Source organism: Porites lutea, chromosome 1, assembly GCF_958299795.1.
Source record: "Porites lutea chromosome 1, jaPorLute2.1, whole genome shotgun sequence".
Lineage (NCBI taxonomy): Eukaryota > Metazoa > Cnidaria > Anthozoa > Scleractinia > Poritidae > Porites > Porites lutea.
Window position 1 is genome coordinate 26,103,489 of NC_133201.1, and position 21,103 is coordinate 26,124,591.

The 21,103-nt window shown below is 39.2% G+C and overlaps 2 protein-coding genes across 2 annotated transcripts; one reads left to right on the forward strand and one right to left on the reverse strand.

Moving 5' to 3' along the window:
- The first annotated feature begins 9,394 nt into the window (after positions 1–9,394).
- On the forward strand, positions 9,395–15,736 carry LOC140926876 (inactive C-alpha-formylglycine-generating enzyme 2-like). Its single transcript, XM_073376560.1, has 7 exons — positions 9,395–9,736; positions 11,041–11,085; positions 11,818–11,968; positions 12,687–12,742; positions 13,453–13,537; positions 14,227–14,374; positions 15,549–15,736. Exons 1-7 carry the CDS (start codon positions 9,395–9,397, stop codon positions 15,625–15,627), a joined length of 906 nt encoding a protein of 301 aa, XP_073232661.1. The 3' UTR covers positions 15,628–15,736.
- A 1,655-nt stretch (positions 15,737–17,391) lies between these two features.
- On the reverse strand, positions 17,392–19,126 carry LOC140936549 (tetratricopeptide repeat protein 28-like). The gene is made up of 2 exons (XM_073386057.1): positions 18,112–19,126; positions 17,392–17,541 (listed from the first exon to the last, which is right to left on the reverse strand). Exons 1-2 carry the CDS (start codon positions 18,870–18,872, stop codon positions 17,517–17,519), a joined length of 786 nt encoding a protein of 261 aa, XP_073242158.1. The 5' UTR covers positions 18,873–19,126; the 3' UTR covers positions 17,392–17,516.
- Between the last annotated feature and the right edge of the window lie 1,977 nt (positions 19,127–21,103).

Sequence of the window (21,103 nt, forward strand, 5' to 3'; positions counted from 1 at the left end):
CTCGTTTCACCGCCCAACCTTTATCCGCCCTGGTTTTGATTGTTACGATAATGTTTAACGCGCTCTGTGTTGTTTTTGATTCTCACCTTGCTGATTAGCGCGCTCTGTGTAAGTTTTGATTGTTACGATTATGTTTAACGCGCTCTGTGTTGTTTTTGATTGTTACGATGATAATAACCGCGCTCTGTATTCTTTTTTTTATTGCTACGATGATGATTAGCGCGCTCTGTGTTGTTTTTTATTGTTACGGTGATGATTAGCAGGCTCTGTGTTCTTTTTTATTGCTGCGATGATGATTAGCGCGCCCTTTGTTGTTCTTGATTGTTACAATGATGATTGGCGTGCACTTTCTAAGTTATGATTTAACCCGCTCTGTGTTGTTTTTGATTGTTACGATGAAAATTAGTGCGCACTGTGTTGTTTTTTATTGCTACGGTGATGATTAGCGCGCTCTTTGTTGTTTTTGATTGTTACGATAATGTTTAGCGCGCTCTGTGTTGTGATTGATTGTTATGATGGTGATTAGCGCCCTCTCTCTTGTTTTTGATTGTTACGTTGATGATTAGCGCGCTCTGTGTTGTTTTTTATTCCTACGATGATGATAACCGCTTTTTTTGTTTTTTTTTATGGTTGGTACGATAATATTTAGCGCTTTCTGTGTCGTTTTTGATTGTTACGATGATGATTAGCGCACTCTGTGTTGTTTTTTTTTTCTTGTTACGATGGTGATTAGCGCGCTCTTTGTTGTTTTTGATTGTTACGATGATGATTAGCGCGCTCTGTTTTTTTTTTTTGATTACGATGATGGTTAGCGGGCTCTTTGTGGTTTTTGATTGTTACGATAATGATTACTGCGCTCTTGTTTGTTTTTGATTCTTACGATGGTGATTAGCGCGCTCTGTGTAAGTTTTGATTGTTACAATTATGTTTAACGCGCTGTTTGTTGTTTTTGATTGTTACGATGATGTTTAGCGCGCTGTTTGTTGTTTTTGATTGTTACGATGATGGTTAGCGCGCTCTGTGTTGTTTTTGATTGTTACGATGATGATTAGCGCACTCTGTGTTGTTTTTGATTGTGGCCGTGATGTTTAGCACGCTCTGTGTCGTTTTTGATCGTTACGATGATGTTTAGCGCGCCCTTTGTTATTTTTGATTGTTACAGTGATGATTAGCGCGCTCTGTGTTGTTGTTAATTGTTACGATGATGCTTAGCGCGCTCTGAATTGTTTTTGATTGTTACGCTGATGATTAGCGCGCTCTGTGTTTTTTTTCGAATTTTACGATGATGATTAGCGCGCTCTGGTTTGTGTTTTATTGTTACGATAATGTTTAGCGATCTCTTTATTGTTTTTAATTGTTATTATGATTTTTTGCGCGCTCGGTCTAAGTTTTTATTGTTACGATGATGTTTAACGTGCATTTTGTTGTTTTTGGTTAGTACGGTAATGTTTAGCGCGCTCTGTGTTGTTTTTGATTGTTACGATGATGATTAGCGCGCTCTGTGTTGTTTTTGATTTTTTCGATGATGATTAGCGCGCTCTGTGTTGTTTTTTATTGCTACGATGATGTTTAGCGCACTCTTTGTTGTTTTTGACTGTTACGATGATGCTTAGCGCGCTCTGTGTGTTGTTTTTTATTGTTACGATGATGATTAGCGTGGTCTTTGTAAGTTTTGATTTTTACGATGATGTTTAATATTCTCTGTGTTGTTTGTGATTGTTACGATCATGTTTAGCGCGCTCTGTAGTGTCTTTGATTGTAGCGATGATAATTAGCGCGCTCTTTGTAAGTTTTGATTGTTACGATGATGTTTAACGCGGTCTGTGTTGTTTTTGAATGTTACGATGATGATTACCGCGCTGTGTGTTGTTTTTTTATGGCTACGATGATGATTAGGGCGCTGTATGTTGTTTTTTATTGTTGTGGTGATGATTAGCGGGCTCTGTGTTCTTTTTTATTGCTGCGATGATGATTAGCGCGCTCTTTGTTGTTCTTGAATGTTACGATGATGATTAGCACGCTCTTTTTAAGTTATGATTTAACCCGCTCTGTGTTGTTTTTGATTGTTACGATGGAAATTAGTGCGCTCTGTGTTGCTTTTTATTGCTACGGTGATGATTAGCGCGCTCTTTGTTGTTTTTGATTGTTACGATAATGTTTATCGCGCTCTGTTTTGTAATTGATTCTTATGATGATGATTAGCGCGCTCTGTGTTGTCTTTGATTGTTACGATGATGATTAGCACGCTCTTTGTTGTTTTTAATTGTTACGATAATATTTAGCGCTCTCTGTGTTGTTTTTTATTGTTACGATGATAATTAGCGGACTCTGTGTTGTTTTTTCATAATTACGATGATGTTTAGCGCGCTGTCTGTTGTTTTTGATTGTTACGATGATTTTTAGCGCACTCTGTGTTGTTTGTGATAGTTACGGTAATGTTTAGCGTGCTCTGTGTTGGTTTTGATTGTTAAAATGATGATTAGCGCGCTCAGTGTTGTTGTTAATTGTTACGATGATGCTTAGTGCGCTCTGTGTTGTTTTTGATTGTTACGCTGATGATAAGCGCGCTCTGTGTTTTTTTCGAATTGTACGATGATAATTAGCGCGCTCTGGTTTGTTTTTTATTGTTACGATAATGTTTAGCGATCTCTTTATTGTTTTTGATTGTTATTATGATGTTTTGCGTGCTCGGTCTAAGTTTTTATTGTTACGATGATGTTTAACGCGCATGTTGTTGTTTTTGGTTGGTACGATAATGTTTAGCGCGCTCTGTGTTGTTTTTGATTGTTTCGATGATGATTAGCGCGCTCTGTGTTGTTTTTTATTGCTACGATGATGATTAGCGAGCTCGTTGTTGTTTTTGACTGTTACGATGATGCTCAGCGCGCTATGTGTGTTGTTTTTGATTGTTACGATGATGATTAGGGCGCTCTTTGTAAGTTTTGATTGTTACGATGATGTTTAACACGCTCTGTGTTATTTTTGATTGTTACGATGATGTTTAGCGCGCTGTGTAGTGTCTTTGATTGTTACGATGATGATTAACGCGCTCTTTGTAAGTTTTGATTGTTACGATTATGTTTAACGCGCTCTGTGTTGTTTTTGATTGTTGCGATGATGATTAGGGCGCTCTTTGTAAGTTTTGATTGTTACGATGATGTTTAACACGCTCTGTGTTATTTTTGATTGTTACGATGATGTTTAGCGCGCTGTGTAGTGTCGTTGATTGTTACGATGATGATTAACGCGCTCTTTGTAAGTTTTGATTGTTACGATTATGTTTAACGCGCTCTGTGTTGTTTTTGATTGTTACGATGATAATAACCGCGCTCTGTGTTCTTTTTTTTATTGCTACGATGATGATTAGCACGCTCTGTGTTGTTTTTTATTGTTACGGTGATGATTAGCAGGCTCTGTGTTCTTTTTTATTGCTGCGATGATGATTAGCGCGCCCTTTGTTGTTCTTGATTGTTACAATGATGATTGGCGTGCACTTTCTAAGTTATGATTTAACCCGCTCTGTGTTGTTTTTGATTGTTACGATGAAAATTAGTGCGCACTGTGTTGTTTTTTATTGCTACGGTGATGATTAGCGCGCTCTTTGTTGTTTTTGATTGTTACGATAATGTTTAGCGCGCTCTGTGTTGTGATTGATTGTTATGATGGTGATTAGCGCCCTCTCTCTTGTTTTTGATTGTTACGTTGATGATTAGCGCGCTCTGTGTTGTTTTTTATTCCTACGATGATGATAACCGCTTTTTTTGTTTTTTTTTATGGTTGGTACGATAATATTTAGCGCTTTCTGTGTCGTTTTTGATTGTTACGATGATGATTAGCGCACTCTGTGTTGTTTTTTTTTTTTTGTTACGATGGTGATTAGCGCGCTCTTTGTTGTTTTTGATTGTTACGATGATGATTAGCGCGCTCTGTTTTTTTTTTTTGATTACGATGATGGTTAGCGGGCTCTTCGTGGTTTTTGATTGTTACGATAATGATTATTGCGCTCTTGTTTGTTTTTGATTCTTACGATGGTGATTAGCGCGCTCTGTGTAAGTTTTGATTGTTACAATTATGTTTAACGCGCTGTTTGTTGTTTTTGATTGTTACGATGATGTTTAGCGCGCTGTTTGTTGTTTTTGATTGTTACGATGATGATTAGCGCGCTCTGTGTTGTTTTTGATTTTTTCGATGATGATTAGCGCGCTCTGTGTTGTTTTTTATTGCTACGATGATGTTTAGCGCACTCTTTGTTGTTTTTGACTGTTACGATGATGCTTAGCGCGCTCTGTGTTGTTTTTTATTGTTACGATGATGATTAGCGTGGTCTTTGTAAGTTTTGATTGTTACGATGATGTTTAATATTCTCTGTGTTGTTTGTGATTGTTACGATCATGTTTAGCGCGCTCTGTAGTGTCTTTGATTGTAGCGATGATAATTAGCGCGCTCTTTGTAAGTTTTGATTGTTACTATGATGTTTAACGCGGTCTGTGTTGTTTTTGAATGTTACGATGATGATTACCGCGCTGTGTGTTGTTTTTTTATGGCTACGATGATGATTAGGGCGCTGTATGTTGTTTTTTATTGTTGTGGTGATGATTAGCGGGCTCTGTGTTCTTTTTTATTGCTGCGATGATGATTAGCGCGCTCTTTGTTGTTCTTGAATGTTACGATGATGATTAGCACGCTCTTTTTAAGTTATGATTTAACCCGCTCTGTGTTGTTTTTGATTGTTACGATGGAAATTAGTGCGCTCTGTGTTGTTTTTTATTGTTACGGTGATGATTAGCGCGCTCTTTGTTGTTTTTGATTGTTACGATAATGTTTATCGCTCTCTGTTTTGTAATTGATTCTTATGATGATGATTAGCGCGCTCTGTGTTGTTTTTGATTGTAACGTTGATGATAGGCGTGCTGTGTGTTGTTTTTTATTGCTACGATGATGTGTTGCGCACTATTTGTTATTTTTTATTGTAACGATGATGTTTAGCGCGCTCTGTGTTATTTTTAATTGTTACGATGATGTTTAACGCGCTCTGTGTTGTTTTTGTTGTTACGATGATGATTAGCGCGCTCTTTGTTGTTTTTGATTTTTACGGTGATGTTTTGCGCGCTGTGTGATGTTTTTGATTGTTACGATGATTGTTAGCGCACTCTGTGTTGTTTGTGATTGTTACGGTGATGTTTAGCGTGCTCTGTGTTGTTTTTCATTGTTACAATGATGATTAGCGCGCTCTGTGTTGTTGTTAATTGTTACGATGATGCTTAGCGCGCTCTGTGTTGTTTTTTATTGTAACGCTGATGATTAGCGCGCTCTGTGTTTTTTTTTTCGAATTGTACGATGACGATTAGCGCGCTCTGGTTTGTTTTTTATTGTTACGATAATGTTTAGCGATCTCTTTATTGTTTTTGATTGTTATTATGATTTTTTGCGCGCTCGGTCTAAGTTTTTATTGTTGCGATGATGTTTAACGCGCATTTTTGTTGTTTTTGGTTGGTACGATAATGTTTAGCGGGCCTTGTGTTGTTTGCGATTGTTACTATGATGTTTATCGCGCTCTGTAGTGTCTTTGATTGTTACGATGATGATTAGCGCGCTCTTTGTAAGTTTTGATTATTACGATTATGTTTAACGCGCTCTGTGTTGTTTTTGATTGTTGCGATGATGATTACCGCGCTGTGTGTTGTTTTTTTATGGCTACGATGATGATTAGCGCGCTCTGTGTTGTTTTTTATTGTTACTGTGATGATTAGCGGGCTCTGTGTTCTTCTTTATTGCTGCGATGATGATTAGCGCGCTCTTTGTTGTTCTTGTTTGTTACGATGATGATTAGCACGCTCTTTTTAAGTTATGATTTAACCCGCTCTGTGTTGTTTTTGATTGTTACGATGGAAATTAGTGCGCTTTGTGTTGTTTTTTATTGCTACTGTGGTAATTCGCGCGCTCTTTGTTGTTTTTGATTGTTACGATAATGTTTAGCGCGCTTTGATCTGTGATTGATTGTTATGATGATGATTAGAGCGCTCTGTGTTGTTTTTTATTGTTACGCTAATGATTAGCGCGCTCTGTGTTTTTTTTCGAATTGTACGATGATGATTAGCGCGCTCTGGTTTGTTTTTTTATTGTTACGATAACGTTTAGCCATCTCTTTATTGTTTTTTATTGTAATTATGATATTTTGGGCGCTTGGGTTAAGTTTTTAGTGTTACGATGATGTTTAACGCGCATTGTGTTGTTTTTGGTTGGTACGATAATGTTTAGCGCGCTCTGTGTTGTTTTTTATTGATAAGATGATGATTAGCGAGCTCTTAGTTTTTTTTTTACTGTTACTATGATGCTTAGCGCGCTCTGTGTGTTGTTTTTGATTGTTACGATGATGTTTAGCAAGCTCTCTAGTGTCTTTGATTGTTACGATGATGTTTAACGCGCTCTGTGTTTTTTTTATTGTTACGATGATGATTAGCGCGCTCTGTGTTATTTTTTATTGTTAGGGTGATAATTAGCGGGCTCTGTGTTCTTTTTTATTGCTGCGATGATGATTAGCGCGCTATTTGTTGTTCTTGATTGTTACGTTGATGATTAGCGCGCTCTTTCTAAGTTATGATTTAACCCGCTCTGTGTTGTTTTCATTGTTGCGATGAAAATTACTGCGCTCTGTGTTGTTTTTTATTGCTACGAAAATGTTTAGCGCGCTCTGTGTGGTGATTGATTGTTACGTTGATGATTAGCGCGCTCTGTGTTGTTTTCGATTGTTACGATGATGATTAGCGTGCTCTGTGTTTTTTTTTTACTGTTACGATGATGTTTAGCGCGCTCTGTGTTGTTTTTGATTGTAACGATGATGTTTAGCGGGCTTTGTGTTTTTTTTTTATTGTTACGATGATGTTTAGCGCGCTTTGTGTTGTTTTTGATTGTTGCAATGATGATTAGCGGGCTCTTTGTTGTTTTTCATTATGACGATGATGATTAGCGTGCTCTTTGTTGTTTTTTATTTTTACGGTGATGATTAGCGCGCTTTGTGTTGTTTTTGATTGTTGCAATGATTATTAGCGGGCTCTTTGTTGTTTTTGATTGTTACGATGATGTTGAGCGTGCTCTGTGTTGTTTTTATTGTTACGATGATGCTTAGCGCGCTCTGTGTTCTTTTTTATTGCTACGATGATGATAAGCGCGCTCTGTGTTGTTTTTGATTGTTACGATGATGCTTAGCGCGCTCTGTGTTTTTTTTTATTGCTACGATGATGATTAGCTTGCTCTTTGTTGTTTTTGATTATGACGATGATTATTCGCGGGCTCTGTCCTGTTTTTGATTGGTACGGTGATGATTAGCGCGGTCTGTATTGTTTTTGATTTTTACGGTGATGTTTAGCGTGCTCTGTGTTGTTTTTGATTGTTGCGATGATGTTGAGCGTGCTCTGTGTTGTTTTTATTGTTACGATGATGCTTAGCGCGCTCTGTGTTCTTTTTTATTGCTACGATGATGATTAGCGCGCTCTGTGCTGTTTTTGATTGTTACGATGATGCTTAGCGTGCTCTGTGTTCTTTTTTATTGCTACGATGATGATTAGCGGGCTCTTTGTTGTTTTTGATTGTTACGATGATGATTAGCGTTCTCTGTGTTTTTTTTTATTGTTACGGTGATGATTAGCGGGTGTGTGTTTTTTTTATTGTTACGATGATGATTAGCGGGTCTGTGTTGTTTTTGATTCTTACGATGATGATTAGCGGGCTTTGTTTTGTTTTTGTTTGTTACGATGATGATCAGCGCGCTCTGTGTTTTTTTTTTATTGTTACGATGATGATTAGCGGGCTTTGTGTTATTTTTGATTGTTACGATGATGATTAGCGCATTTTGTGTTGTTTTTGATTGTTACGATGATGATTAGCGCGGTCTGTGTTTTTTTTGTTACTATTACGATGATGATTACCCGGCTTTGTGTTATTTTTGATTGTTACGATGATGATTAGCGCGTTCTGTGTTGTTTTTTATTGTTACGATGATGATTAGCGGGCTCTCTGCTTTTTTTGATTGGTACCATGATCATTAGTGTGCTCTTTGTTGTTTTTTATTGGCACCATGATGAATACCGCGCTAGGTTTTGTTTTAATTTTTACCATGATTACTACCAAGAGGATGCCTATATACCGAGCCAGGGGCCCGTTTGTTGAAAGTACGGCAACTTGCTGCCTCTGAAGGCGAATTTTGAAATCAAAAGCTGTTGAATAGTCGCACGGTTCCTTGCTCACAGACCCGTCAAGTTTACTTTTTTAACTCTTATTTTCATTGTTTTATGTTCAAAAGTATTGAAATTTTGGTCTTGAAAGCAAATCACGGGATACATAAAAGCACTTTTCGGGCCCGAAAAGTTATCGGGATTTAAGGAATAGGGCCCCATGACTCGAGCCATGACTTTAAGCCAGTCCTCGACGCAGGACCAGACAATTTTTCGCTTCCCCGCCATTTTCACCTCCTACAAGTCTCATGACCTTTAGCGGAGGGTTCTCGTGGCAATAATTTGATGTAAGGGTTAGGCTAAGTGTTTGGGTTAGTGTTAGGGTTAGGGTTATTTTTGCTTATTTATTAATTTAATTTCTTTATTTTTCGCTTTCAATAAATTAGAAAAGTCCTAACTAGAGTCCTAGCTCGAGTCCTTGCTTTGATGTTAGTTTATCTCGATTACTACGCTCTTTGTTGTTTTTGGATTGTTACCATGTTGATTAGCGTGCTTTTGTTGTTTTGATTGTTACCATGATGTGTAACTCGATCGCTTTGCGTTTAGTTTAATTGTGTTGAAAATGATGAGCCTGGGGTTTGTTGGTTTTAATTGTTTTGATTGTGAGTTTGACTGCTTTGATGATTACCATCGGAAGTCTGATTTGTTTTTGTTGGCTTTAGTTTTTGTTGTTGTTGTTGTTGTTTTTTTTGTAACTTTGTTGTTTTTGTTGTTGATTGTACGTTACCTTTTAAAACTAATCTTTTTTCCTATTGGAAATGGGTAGGAGGTATCCTTTAGGTATTTATCTGCATCCCTAATTTTTTAATAGCTTAGATGATACCAGGAAATATAACCGCTCTTTTACCATTTACAAAAAGTTTCCGGAAATTTTGGTTAAAAGGGTAAATGATACACCAATGTTTTTGTCTTTCCTGTGGGAAATTTCCGGGGGGGAGCAAGTTTCAACGACGTCTTAACGTACCAGTTTCAGGCCGTTTACGGCCGTTTACGGCCGTTTTTCATTAGTAACGTCTAGCCTGCGAACACAGACCATGTCAAATCGGGGGGCTGTCAAATCACAATTAAATCAAGCTCATACAGCGTGGGTAACCTGTGCTTTGGGCTCTCCCTACCCAATCCTTTTCCGATCATTTTTCACCTTTTTGAACGCCTTACCAAAAATGACGTCCGGTCTTGGTTCGCTTCTCTTTCTCCTGTGCTCTTTTTGGATTGTAAACGTGTCCTTAGAAAGCGATGATGGCTACAATGCAGCCGTTACTCTTCTGGGCGGTAAATTTCGTATGGGAAGTTCATCTGCAGACACCAAACGCGGAGAATTACCCACCAAAACAGTCGGAGTAAAACCGTTCGTGATTGACAAATATCCCGTTACTAATGAAAATTTTCGAAAGTTTGTTCGCGCCAAGAAATTCAAGACCGAAGCGGAACGGTTTGGTTGGAGTTTTGTTTTTCGTACCTTCGTCCCTGAGGAAGTCCGATCCAAGATAACGCAATCTGTCCCGGTAGGTTAGTTCTTTGGACATCACGTTTTTTTTAATGTTTGTTTTAAAAGATACTCGTGGGGTCCACGTGGTTGTTTCAAAAGGATTCCTCTTAGAAATGGACCCCGTTAGCCTCGCTCCGTACAAAGTGAGACAAAAAAAATACAAAAACTTCTTAAACCTGTCAGCATGCCTGAAGTGATTGCTTCATACCTGCACCGTTCCACTTTCCCCTCATTTTTTGACATGGATCACTTAGTGAATATCTATTGACACTGTGGAAAAAGAGTCTTAAAATAAATTAGAAAGCGTGCCAAGTTTGACAGTGATCTTTTGGAAATCAGTGAAAATATAGCTTTGCAATGCAAAGGAACAACATTTCATAGTCGTCTTGTGAGATGAGCGCCAGCACAAACTTACCCCAACAATACAGTCATCTGTATCCTTGCAGGGGTTTATCTTCGCTAGTTCTGAATGTATACACTCTTAAACTGATTTTAAAAGTGTTAAATCTTTCCAGCTAATAATTTTTCAAATGTGAAAAAAAATGTCTAATTACTTACTGGTTGTTCTAAAAGTCTTGTTTATTGACATGATTTTTCAAGAGATTTTTTCTACTGCAATTTTATGGCAATGTCTTGGCGATTTTATTGCAATTTTCACATCAGAGGCTAGAGGCAACTTGCGGAAATGGTCTACTTGAAGTCAGTACTAGTTTACATGAGATGTGGGATTTGGAATCACATGCCCCTGAAAAAATTGTTAGGCTGTGTAAATGGGCCATGGACTTTTCTTGCCCCATTGGGTAACTTGTGATGAATAATACCAGTCTAAGAGGTTGCTCTGCATGGGCACAAATTTGTGGCACATCAGAGAAAAACAATGTGGTAAACCCAAATGCCCTGCCCAGTACAGTGTGCAAAGAAATAGTGTCCGATAGCCTGGGACTAGTGAATTGGCTATCCGGCTAGTGAATTCTGTTCTTAATATGCTCAATGGGCAAGCAACTTTTTTTGGGGGGGGTGGGGGGGCAGGATTCACACTACAGAAGAAATGTAATCATTGCTCATCAAAAATACTTTAATTTCCGGGTAGTGGAAATGACTTTGGGCTAGTACGTGCTAGGTACAGTTTGCTCAAATGGCAAGTGCTCAGTAAAACTGACTTTCTTTGCACCCTGCTATAGAGAGATCAATTAATAACTCCAAGCCAAAGCAAGAACAGCACATCTTTACATTTTTGGCATATATAACACTATAATTAATATTTATGGCAAAAAAAACTGACATACATTAATTGCCTTCATTTTTTTCCCTTCAATTCAGGGAGCACCATGGTGGCTGCCAGTGCAACAGGCATACTGGAGGCAGGTCTGTTATTATTGGTAGCAAGAAAATAAGAATGTTCTACACATTATGAAATTGTAGGATGATGTACAAAATGAATACTGTACATTGGGCTAACTGTAGTGTACCAGTTTCTTTGACTGGATATGCTGTAGACTAGTTACTGTAGTACTTAATCACTGGCAACCTTGAACTCCTTCAATTCAAGTCATATAAATAATGAATAAATAAATAATTTAGAGGTAGCACATCCACTTATAGTGGTTCTTCATCTATCCGATTCCTGTTCGAATTGGTTTTGGAAACGTTGGTCTTTGAGGAGGGACAGAAATCAGCGTACCTCGAGAAAAACCTCTCAGAGAATAAGGAGAGAGCCAACAACAAACTCAACCCTCATATGGTGTTGATGCTGGGATTTGAACTGGGGCCACATTGATGGGAAGGAGGGTGCACTCACCACTAGCCTCCCACGCAGACGACGTTCTTAAGGTTTCATCACGCACTAAGAACGTTTGCATGGGAGGCTTACTCACCACTGCACCACCTTTGCTTCCGGCAGGTTTTTGCCATCATCATTATGTTCTAAATTTTGTGTGATGTTATTTTGTTAAATGTTTTGCATGAACTTCATTGAGGTCAGAATTAGGTTAACCCCTAATAATAATATTATACTATAAAAAAAATACAATCACATTTCTATCACCTTAATTATACTAAGTATTTACTTTTCATTTTTATACTTTAAACACATTTTAGCCAGGAGGACCTGGAACATCTGTAAAAGAAAAGATGTCCCACCCAGCTGTGCATATTAGTTATAATGACGCCAAGGCTTATTGCGAATGGATGGGAAAGAGATTACCAACAGAAGCAGAATGGGAATTTGCAGTGAGAGGAGGGCTGAAAGGTTATGTTTTTTTAAAAATCATACATCATCACAACACAGCTTTTAATACTGTATGGACACTGGTTATTTGTGATTTTCCTTCTCACAATCATTTTTTGGAGAACCTGCTAAGTTAATACAGACACTGCGATAATACCTGTAGACACTATGCCATGTCCCTTGGTTAAGTATAGGACTATAAGTGTAAATATATGTAAATCAATGTCAAATATTGTTTACCAGGAAACACCTACAGTTTAGGAAGTCTTGAAAGGTGGCCTTAAGGCTGATTAAGACGGTTTGATTTTTGCTTACGATTATCATGCGCGACTACTGCAAAGCATAGGTCATAACTTTCTACCATCCACACGGTACAATTTTTACTTACGACATCACAATGTATCGTACGGATGTCGTGGGTCTAATTTACCCAACACGATCTGTCGTGAAGTGATGACGCATGCTAGTCGTGCAAGATAGTCGTAAGCAAAAATTGTACCGTCTAAATTGGCCTTTAGGGTGTTTTCCATCTGTCAGAATGGTCTGGCCAGTAAGTTCTGACAAATGGAAAGTACCCTTTAGTTAAGTAGCTAGCCTTGCAGCTCCATTGATTCCCCTATGAGGTACTAGATCATCTGGAAATAATAACTTAAGTTCCTCTGGTCCTAATTTAATTTAATGGAATACTTACCTAGTTTGGGTGATTTCAATGTAAATTACATATTTTTTGCTTTAACAGAAAGAGAATACCCTTGGGGGGCTGAATTCCAGAAGAAGCGAATGAATATTTGGCAGGTAACTGCATGGTCAAATTGTTATTTACAAAGACTGAGTGATTTCTTGCCGTGATAAGTAGCAGAGTATTAATAGTCCTTACAATTTTGTTCACTGTCACATATGAAATTAACTTTGTTTTGCCTTGTCCATAATTTTCCATTTTGTTAATTAGTTATTGATAGATGGTAAAAATGATGTTGATAAGTTCAAAACTTTTAGTAATATCCAGGATTGCAAGTTAATTACTGGATTCATTCTCCTGATAATGAAAATCACAAAGTGTCTCCGAGCCCTAAACCTAGTGGATCATCTAAATGCATGCTGTTCTCTCTCCAATCATGTGGAAATTAGAAATAGTGTAATAGTTACAGTACTTCTTATATGTGTCTGATGTGTCTGAAGTATCTAATTTTCGAGTTTTCTTGCATTTCTGGATGTAAGTGTGATTTATTCTACCCAGGGGTGGATCTAGGGGGAGGGTGCAGGGGGTGTGCACCCCCCCCTGAGATGACCTGCGGTTTTCTTATACAACTGGTATTCTGCAAAAAAAAAAAATTATGTGGTTTATTGGTGTTGAAGTACAGCAAGAGACGAGTGCACCCGCTCCTAAAAAAAATCCTGGATCCGCCCCTGCTACCATTAATAATGAATTTTGTTCTATAATGTTACTGATGTAAATGTTCTATATTTTGTTGTTGTTGTTGTGTTTTTGTGGTAAACTAATTAAGGGCAAATTTCCTGATGAGAACACAAATGAGGATGGTTTTGACTGGGTTGTTCCAGTAGATGCCTTTCCTGCTCAGAATAAATATGGTAAGGAATATATAAAACCAGGTAGATTACAGATGAACTAATGTCATTGTTTATATGGGATGTAAGATGTTTTTCAGTCAGTGACACTGGCAGCTCAGAAGAAAAAATCCAAGCAGTACTCCCAACAGGAGTTGAACCTACGATCTTCTGGTTAGTCTGGACCAATAATGGTTCCGGATGCTGAACTTCTATCACAAGAGACTTGTGAAAGCAAAGGCTGCAAAACTAGGTTCATGCATAGTTAGTAGAGGGGGAGGGAGGGGGAGGGTTCCCCTCTACTAACTATGGTTCATGTGACAAACATCTGTATACTGCTAGATCTAGAACTAGAAATTATGTCAATATGTGCTTTAAAAAATCCTGACTTAAAACATCAACACCCCAAGTGTTGAGTACACTCCCCCCTGGATATGTGGGTTGGTTTTATATGATCCCATAATACTGTACTGTGGGTCGTTTTTTATGGGCTGGTTTCAAGGAACCCGTCAAACTCAGTGGCGGGTCCATACCTTCAGATGGGGCTTGGGGGTGTCCAGTCATCAAGACCCTGAGATAAGGGGGGGGACTCAAAAAATTTTTTTTCGGGCCTCAGTTTGGTCTAAAAATAAGGGGGAGGCCTGGGCCCCTCGGGCCGTTCCCCTGGATACGCCATTGAAACTAAGTGTGTTTGAATTGTATTTTATTGTTAGGAATGTATGACATGTTAGGGAATGCATGGGAGTGGGTATCAGATGAATTTAAAGACCAAGGAAACGAGGCAAAGTTTGTCCTGCGAGGTGGATCATATGTAGACTCCGCAGATGGGGAACATAACCATAAAATTACTGTAAACACAAGGTAAATAATCGAGTGGATACAAATCAGGCTAGAAATCAAGCTAGGAATGTTGTAGCCTGCGTAGCAAGCGTTTCCGTTCGGTTTCGGAGCAAAGAACGAGGAACGAGAGTCAAAGACCGCGAAAATTGTCCTTGTCTCACTTCTTGCGTGGCCAAAACTGAAAATGCTTGCTACGCAGGCTAGGAATGTTGGAACAAATTGCTTAGAAAAGCGTTGTTGCATCATTGACAATTGTGTTTTTATTGAAGACCATGCAAAAACTGTATTCCAAAAAAAAGCATGAACAACAACAGCAATGATTTTCTGTTTGTTACCCCAAAGCACTTAGGAGCACTTAAGAATTCATTTCAAAGTGTTCCTGCGTTTATGATTGAGTAGATTTTTTAAAAATAATGCAAATCGTGAAATTATGTCCGTTTTGGAAATGGAATAATTAAATAACGAAAATAGTTATTTTTGAAAAAAAAAAGATTGGTTAATGAAAATCCCATTATTTTCATCCCACTCCCCCCGCCTCACCTAATTTCGCGTTTTATCGAGAACGTAAACAAGCAACGACGGAATTTTCTTTCTCTTCTGAACTTGTATATTGTCCCTGGAAATTCAGCTTCAGTGGGGTTAGCCTGCATTTGACAAAGTAAGTGGGTAGGAATAATTGGGATGTAGACTGAGAGAAGGCAAATTCTTTTTTTAAGCGACGTTCTCGTCACCGTCGCGTCAGTCAGCTATCCGCCTTACGGAAAACGATGGCGGCTGTACATTTTACCACAATTCCTTTCGAACCTAACACGGCCAATTACACATAAAGTCATATTTTGGGTCGGGGGGGGGGGGGGGGGGGGGCGAAAATCGTTCCTGTAATAGCAAGATTCCTATCCTAGGTTTGAAGTTTATAAAACTTTTCTGTGCGTTTTTATGAGCAATTTTATGGTTTTCATGCGCTAAGAACTGTGGGTAAATGTACCAGTCGCCATCTTTTTAGGTACGGTGGATTGGCCAGTTTATTTCTCTGTTCCAAGTAACAGTGCCAGAAGTCTCTGCGAAACTTAATTCGGCCCAGTTTCTTCTGACAAGTACTGGCAACAGAAAAAGGAAAGATTTTATAGTAGCATTGTTCAGAAAAGCTTCGGCTGTACTTCATATTAAATGCCAATTTTTTGTTATTTTTTTTTAGGATGGGGAACACAGCAGATGCTGGGTCAGATAATATAACCTTTAGATGTGCTAGAACTGCATCTAAGGACGAACTTTGACGTAGAGGAGCTAATTTACTAAGGAAAGAAATAGCTTTTTAACTGAAATAATATTATGGAAAATATAATTAGAGGTGACTAAATCATCCTTGCTAGCTATAGAGTGGTTTTTTTTCTTCCAAGGAGCTCGAAGATTGATACCCTTGATGCCCCTGTCCCTTTCTCTGCAGATGAGAATTTTATAGTGGAAAGAATAATATATTTTTTTACCCATCAGTGACAGTCTGTTACGGCGTCTTCTCTGTTCTGTCATAGAAAACATCGATGCATGAAATCTGTTCACCCTGTCTTTTGCTTATTTTTCCCACTAAGCACGGTTCCATGCTAACAATTGTCATAAGGAAATTTCCAGTGCGTATAAATGTCCTATTTTCTACTTTTAAAAAAGAAACCGCGCTCCTTAAAATTTTTCCTTTTATAATGCTAAAAGCTATCGTCCAAAAATAAAAGAAGCGGTCACCGGCTTAGTTTTCTAGTTATCAGTGCTGGAAGCTAAAAAGTTGGTCTAAAAAAAATTAAGATATGTCGCCATGGTAACTTCTTTATAACGAAATAGCAGTAGATGCAAGTCCATAATTTCTCTTCCAATTTTCTCTGCGGTAAGACCGACGGTGACAAATTTTCTACAATTTTTCTAGATTTCCCAAAATTTCCTGAACATCCCATTTGACTCTAAGAATCCCCCAAAAATCTGGGTTTTTTTTCATCTAGGCCGGAGCCGACCAGTTTTTAGCGTACACGAGCACCAGTAAGTTCCAAATTTCTTTTGCTATATTGACTATATTCCCCTAAGACCGACTTTTAGCGGACACGAGCATCAGTAAACCTAAAATTTCTCTTCCCATATTCTCTGGAGTCCGACCACAGACATAGACCACAGACATGATACCCACGGAAGACTCTGTACAGTAAGGCAACATGGATTAAGCTCTTTTTTCGTGTGGGAATGGAAGCAGAGCCTGAAAGTTAGACTACCAGTAGCCATTGTTCAGGTCGTTTTTTCTCAAGGATAGTAGAGAGAGGAGTGAAAAGCCCTCTTCCCATTGCGTGTCACCTTCCTCCTGGTGGGTGATTTTCACGCGGGCTCACGCATTACTCTCCTCGCTCCTCTATCCACGAGGAAAATGAGAGACTGCTCGTAGCCTTCGCGTCGTCAACCTTGCTTCAGTTTGCCAGTCAGCTAAAGGTGGCTCTGTTTTCACAATACAGAGTTATAGAGCGAGAAAATTACTGGAAAACTAAAAGTTTTTGGCAGCCAGATAATTTGAACTTGATGAAAAAGGCAGCGCGAAGACATAAAAGAACACTCAAAAGTTCATCTTCTTGGAGGCTTTTATTCGCCTGAGCCTTTGATTTCCACAAAACTTCCGGTTCAAGCCTGCGTGGGAGGTGCATAAAAAGGGGAAGGAAAGGGGGAGTTCGAGCACGCAAGAGCGTGAGCGGCGCCCTAGAGGCGCGCGAGGAGAGGGAAAATAAAACACCTGACTCCCAGGCAACTTCGGTCATTTCCGAGTTGCCTTGAACCTCTGTTTCAAAGCGACGCTAAGTGCAACGTTATTGATATGAAAATGACTATTTTCTCATGCAAACTACAAGAAAGGTTTTGTACTTAGCCTCGTTTAGAAAGTTGAAGGTTTTGGAACTCGGAAATGGCTTATTTAAATCCGCCATCCAGGAATAAAATTTCCCAGTTGGTTGTATTTAGTTTAGTTTAATGAATTCGTCAATAAAAAATGATAAAAACAGAAATCAACAGATAAACAAAGAATTTACTTGTGGCTAAAGAAAAGAACAGAGCTTCCGTTCCAATTATTGTCACCGGCTACTCTCCACTAAATATCTTATGTACACGCAACATTAACTGATCAAAGTGTAATAGTCCATCCATCTTACTGGGCTGCGGCGCCGGTCTCACTGAAAGAAGTAAAGAAAAAAGGTTCTATCGGTGAGTAATGTTCAACAAATAAATGAAAAGATTTGGCAGTCATGCTTTAAAATACACAGCCGAGGATACTTTATTTTTGACTTGTCGCAGAAACTGTTTTAACTAAACATTTTGAAGTTGCGCTGATGTTTTTGCAAGTGTAAAGGTCTTGTTTATTTTACCCCAAAATATAGCGTATTCTACTCTATTGAAGAAGTTCAAGCAAGCCTCTTGTTTTGTAATATGCAAGATCTACTTTATTGTTTAAGCTCTTAGCAAGGATTTATGTGCAAGAAATAACCAGGAAATGCTTGACTACCAAACCTGTCCACATCAGCTCAAAACAATCAGCTATTTTGATGCTAAGCATGCATCCTCCGACTTCTATATATCATGATTTTGTTCTTTTTATGACATTGTAGATGAAACTATGAACATGACTTATCTTCAAGCATTCACTTTTTAAGGGTAAATTTTCCTTTCCACATGTCTCCAGTCTAAAAATCAAGAAATCCAAGTCATATAATTCTTTACCTTAAATTCGCGCCAAAGGGTCTTACCTTAATTGTCCAAAATCCAATGTCACGTCATCGCCAATCAGCGTGAATGGTGCCCAGTGTTTCTCGGCACTGAAATCCTTAGACTCCCGCATCCGTTTCCTGGCTTGATTGAGGGACCTACTTGCGCTATGTCCTGCCATCAGATTCTCGTAAAAATGTTCCATGAAAACCAGAGTGGCGGCATCGTCAATCGCCCACAGTGTCGCAATAACGGCACGAGCACCGGCTCCTAGAAAGGCACGTGCAATGCCTACCACGCCCTCGGTTTTGATCTCTCCTTGCCCACTATGACAGCAGCTTAGGACAACAAGCTTGGCGCGCAATTGTGCATTCAAAACGTCGGCCATCGTCAAAAGAAAGTCGTCTTCTCTGGGTTTTTCGGAACTAGCGTCATTGGGAGACAAAATAATTTCGCCTCTTGCTGAACGACCATGAGCTGCTATGTAAACGAGAGAGACGGAGTGAAGCTTGCTTAAAACTTGATTTTTTGTAGCATCCTTTCCAGTGAGAGGCTCAATATTTAGTATCTTTCCAATCATGTTCACTTCTTTCTCTGCACCTGGAAGCTGCGGAAACGGTTTGCAGCCTTTGATATGTACAGTTTTCACCCACGGGTTCCCAACAAGCAATGCACCAAACTTGCTGTGGTGCTCCTCTGGACACTCTGTCAGCAGCCTTAAGGTGGTTAGTGACGGAGCTAATCGAATTCTCAGCCTCTCAGACAAATATATACTTGGAATGCTGGTCCACAAGGGCAGCATAAGGAATCAAGAACGACTGACCGTCAGGTACAATGATAACTTCATCGCCTGTTATCCAGTGTGAAATGGAAGCAAAAATCACTTCATTCAATGTTTCCAATGCATTACACAGACAACACTTGCGGTGTGGCGAATTTGATTCTGTTTCATTTAAACCCCTATCGAAAAACGTTTCGATCTCTAAATCTTCTGACTCACCAAATGAGCGATCCTCGCACCTGGCACCATAATGAACACCAATTCGTCTGTATGAAGCGTGAAATCTAAATCTAAATCTTTGTTTCCAGTCACTTTTAGTTCCTTTAATTTCAATTCGAAGTAATCCCGAGCTGTTTTAAAATCACCGCGCTCGGAAGCTGCAACTCCAAGACAGTAGAAGCAAACCTTAATGGAAGGAATACATACGGTTTTAGTCCCACAGCAATCAAGGCCCACTCGAAGAGGTTGAGTCCGACACATTATATTAAAAGACATAAATTTTCAAAAGCTAAAAAAAAACCTCCCGGGTACTTTTCTGATCTAAAAACCTTTTTTAATATTTTTTACTACTAGCTCCCATGATCATTTACGTAAGGACTATTAGAAAATTTATGGGCGGAGAGGGGGGGGGGGGGGGACTTTCGAGCCTCATGTTTTTTTTTCTCGTTAACATTTCCCTTGTACAAACATTAACCACAAAGGACTGCAAAGGACTTCCCTAGTATGAAAATTTTTAGAAAAGTGCATAAATATTTTTGGGTTACTTGGAGTGCATGAAGTTTTTTCAATTTTTTTTGTGAACTTCGCCACTCCCCTACCCCATACGTTTTCTAATAGGCTGTCTCCAAGGCCGCATTATAAAACAATGAATTGATTGATTGAATGAATGAATCGTTTCTTCGTGATCGTCTCCTTAAGACAAAAGTGTAGCCTTAGAAGGCCGGGATAAAAAGCGTTAAGAGGATGTGTAGTTTCCGCCACATTGTATATAAAAAAGCGTGATACACATGCCATTTGTTGTTTTGCTTTTTTGCCGTTCTCGTTGCCGTCGCCGTCGTCGTTGCTTAAGCTCTCCTTGTTGTCTTGTGTTCACGTCTTCCGCAAAATGTGAATTTAGCCATTTTCACGTCGTAGTCTAGTCTAACAGTGGGGAGGGGCGTAGCGTGACGACCCTAATAACGGCTGCGAAGGAGACTAGTCGTAGTCGTGCAGTGACTTTAAGTGATGTACAAAAAAGAGTGCTGCGCGTGCACAGTTGTTGTTTTTCTTAATGAACCCACTACTTTTCTGCCGTTCTCATTGCCTTCGCCGTCGTCGTTGCCCGGGGGGGGCACTTGGGTATTTTTTGGGTGGGTATGTGCCGCCCGGTACTTCAAATTGGCACCCCGTTCTTAAAAAAAAATTTTCCCCTAGAATTGATACCCCGTTCTAGAAATGGGCCAATTTTTTATAACCCGTTCTAGAATTCGCCCTAAAACTGATACCCCGTTCTAGAAATGGGCTCGCGCCAAAATACGCCCACCCTGCACGCTAAAACACAGGGTGCAAAAAGAGTACAAAAGTTTGCTTGTTAACGCATTGAACCGTACTTTTAAAAGCAATCTGTCCTTGAATAATTTCAAATAGCTGCTTACAAAACTGGAGCTTTCGTATGTTCTAAATATACCCCGTTCTAGAAAACGCCTCTGAAATGGATACCCCGTTCTAAATCAGGAGCCTCAAAATCGCGACCCCGTTGGGCGGCACATACCCGTATAGGTAATGTATGGGAGTACCCTCCCCGGGCGTCGTTGCTTAAAGCTCCCTATATGAATAGCCTGTATGCAGACATGTTAGGAACATTTATACGAGGAAAAATAAGACGCGTCTTAAATGAGACGCGAACTGTACCATTTATACGAACATGTCCCATCTAAGACGAAAACAGCTCATATAAATGGTTCGCGTCTTATTTCTGTTCGTGACTCGTTTTCATGTGAGTGTTGCCCGTAGCAACGACAATCAACATGGCGCGAAAATTTTCCCGCCAAAAATTAACGCATGTGTACTATGCGTTCGCGTCTTATGTAAGACGCGAAGGTCATTTATACGAAGTTTTTCTCGTCTCGGCTAAGACGCGTCTAATCTAAGAACAGGTGTTAAGGGCTGTTCTAAAATAAGACGCGTCTTAGCTAAGTCGCGTCTTATTTTAGACGAAATGTGCCGTTTATATGGAAAGTTCGCGTCCTATTTAAGACGCGTCTTATGTAAGA

Bases quoted from the DNA above. Each gene is read 5' to 3' on its own strand.
- LOC140926876 (XM_073376560.1), top strand. From the start codon at position 9,395: ATGACGTCCGGTCTTGGTTCGCTTCTCTTTCTCCTGTGCTCTTTTTGG. The intron at 11,086-11,817 runs GTCTGTTATTAT...AACACATTTTAG, and splicing joins AACAGGCATACTGGAGGCAG to CCAGGAGGACCTGGAACATC. The intron at 14,375-15,548 runs GTAAATAATCGA...ATTTTTTTTTAG, and splicing joins AAAATTACTGTAAACACAAG to GATGGGGAACACAGCAGATG.
- LOC140936549 (XM_073386057.1), bottom strand. From the start codon at position 18,872: ATGCTGCCCTTGTGGACCAGCATTCCAAGTATATATTTGTCTGAGAGG. The intron at 17,542-18,111 runs GTAAGACCCTTT...TACTTCTTTCAG, and splicing joins TTGGATTTTGGACAATTAAG to TGAGACCGGCGCCGCAGCCC.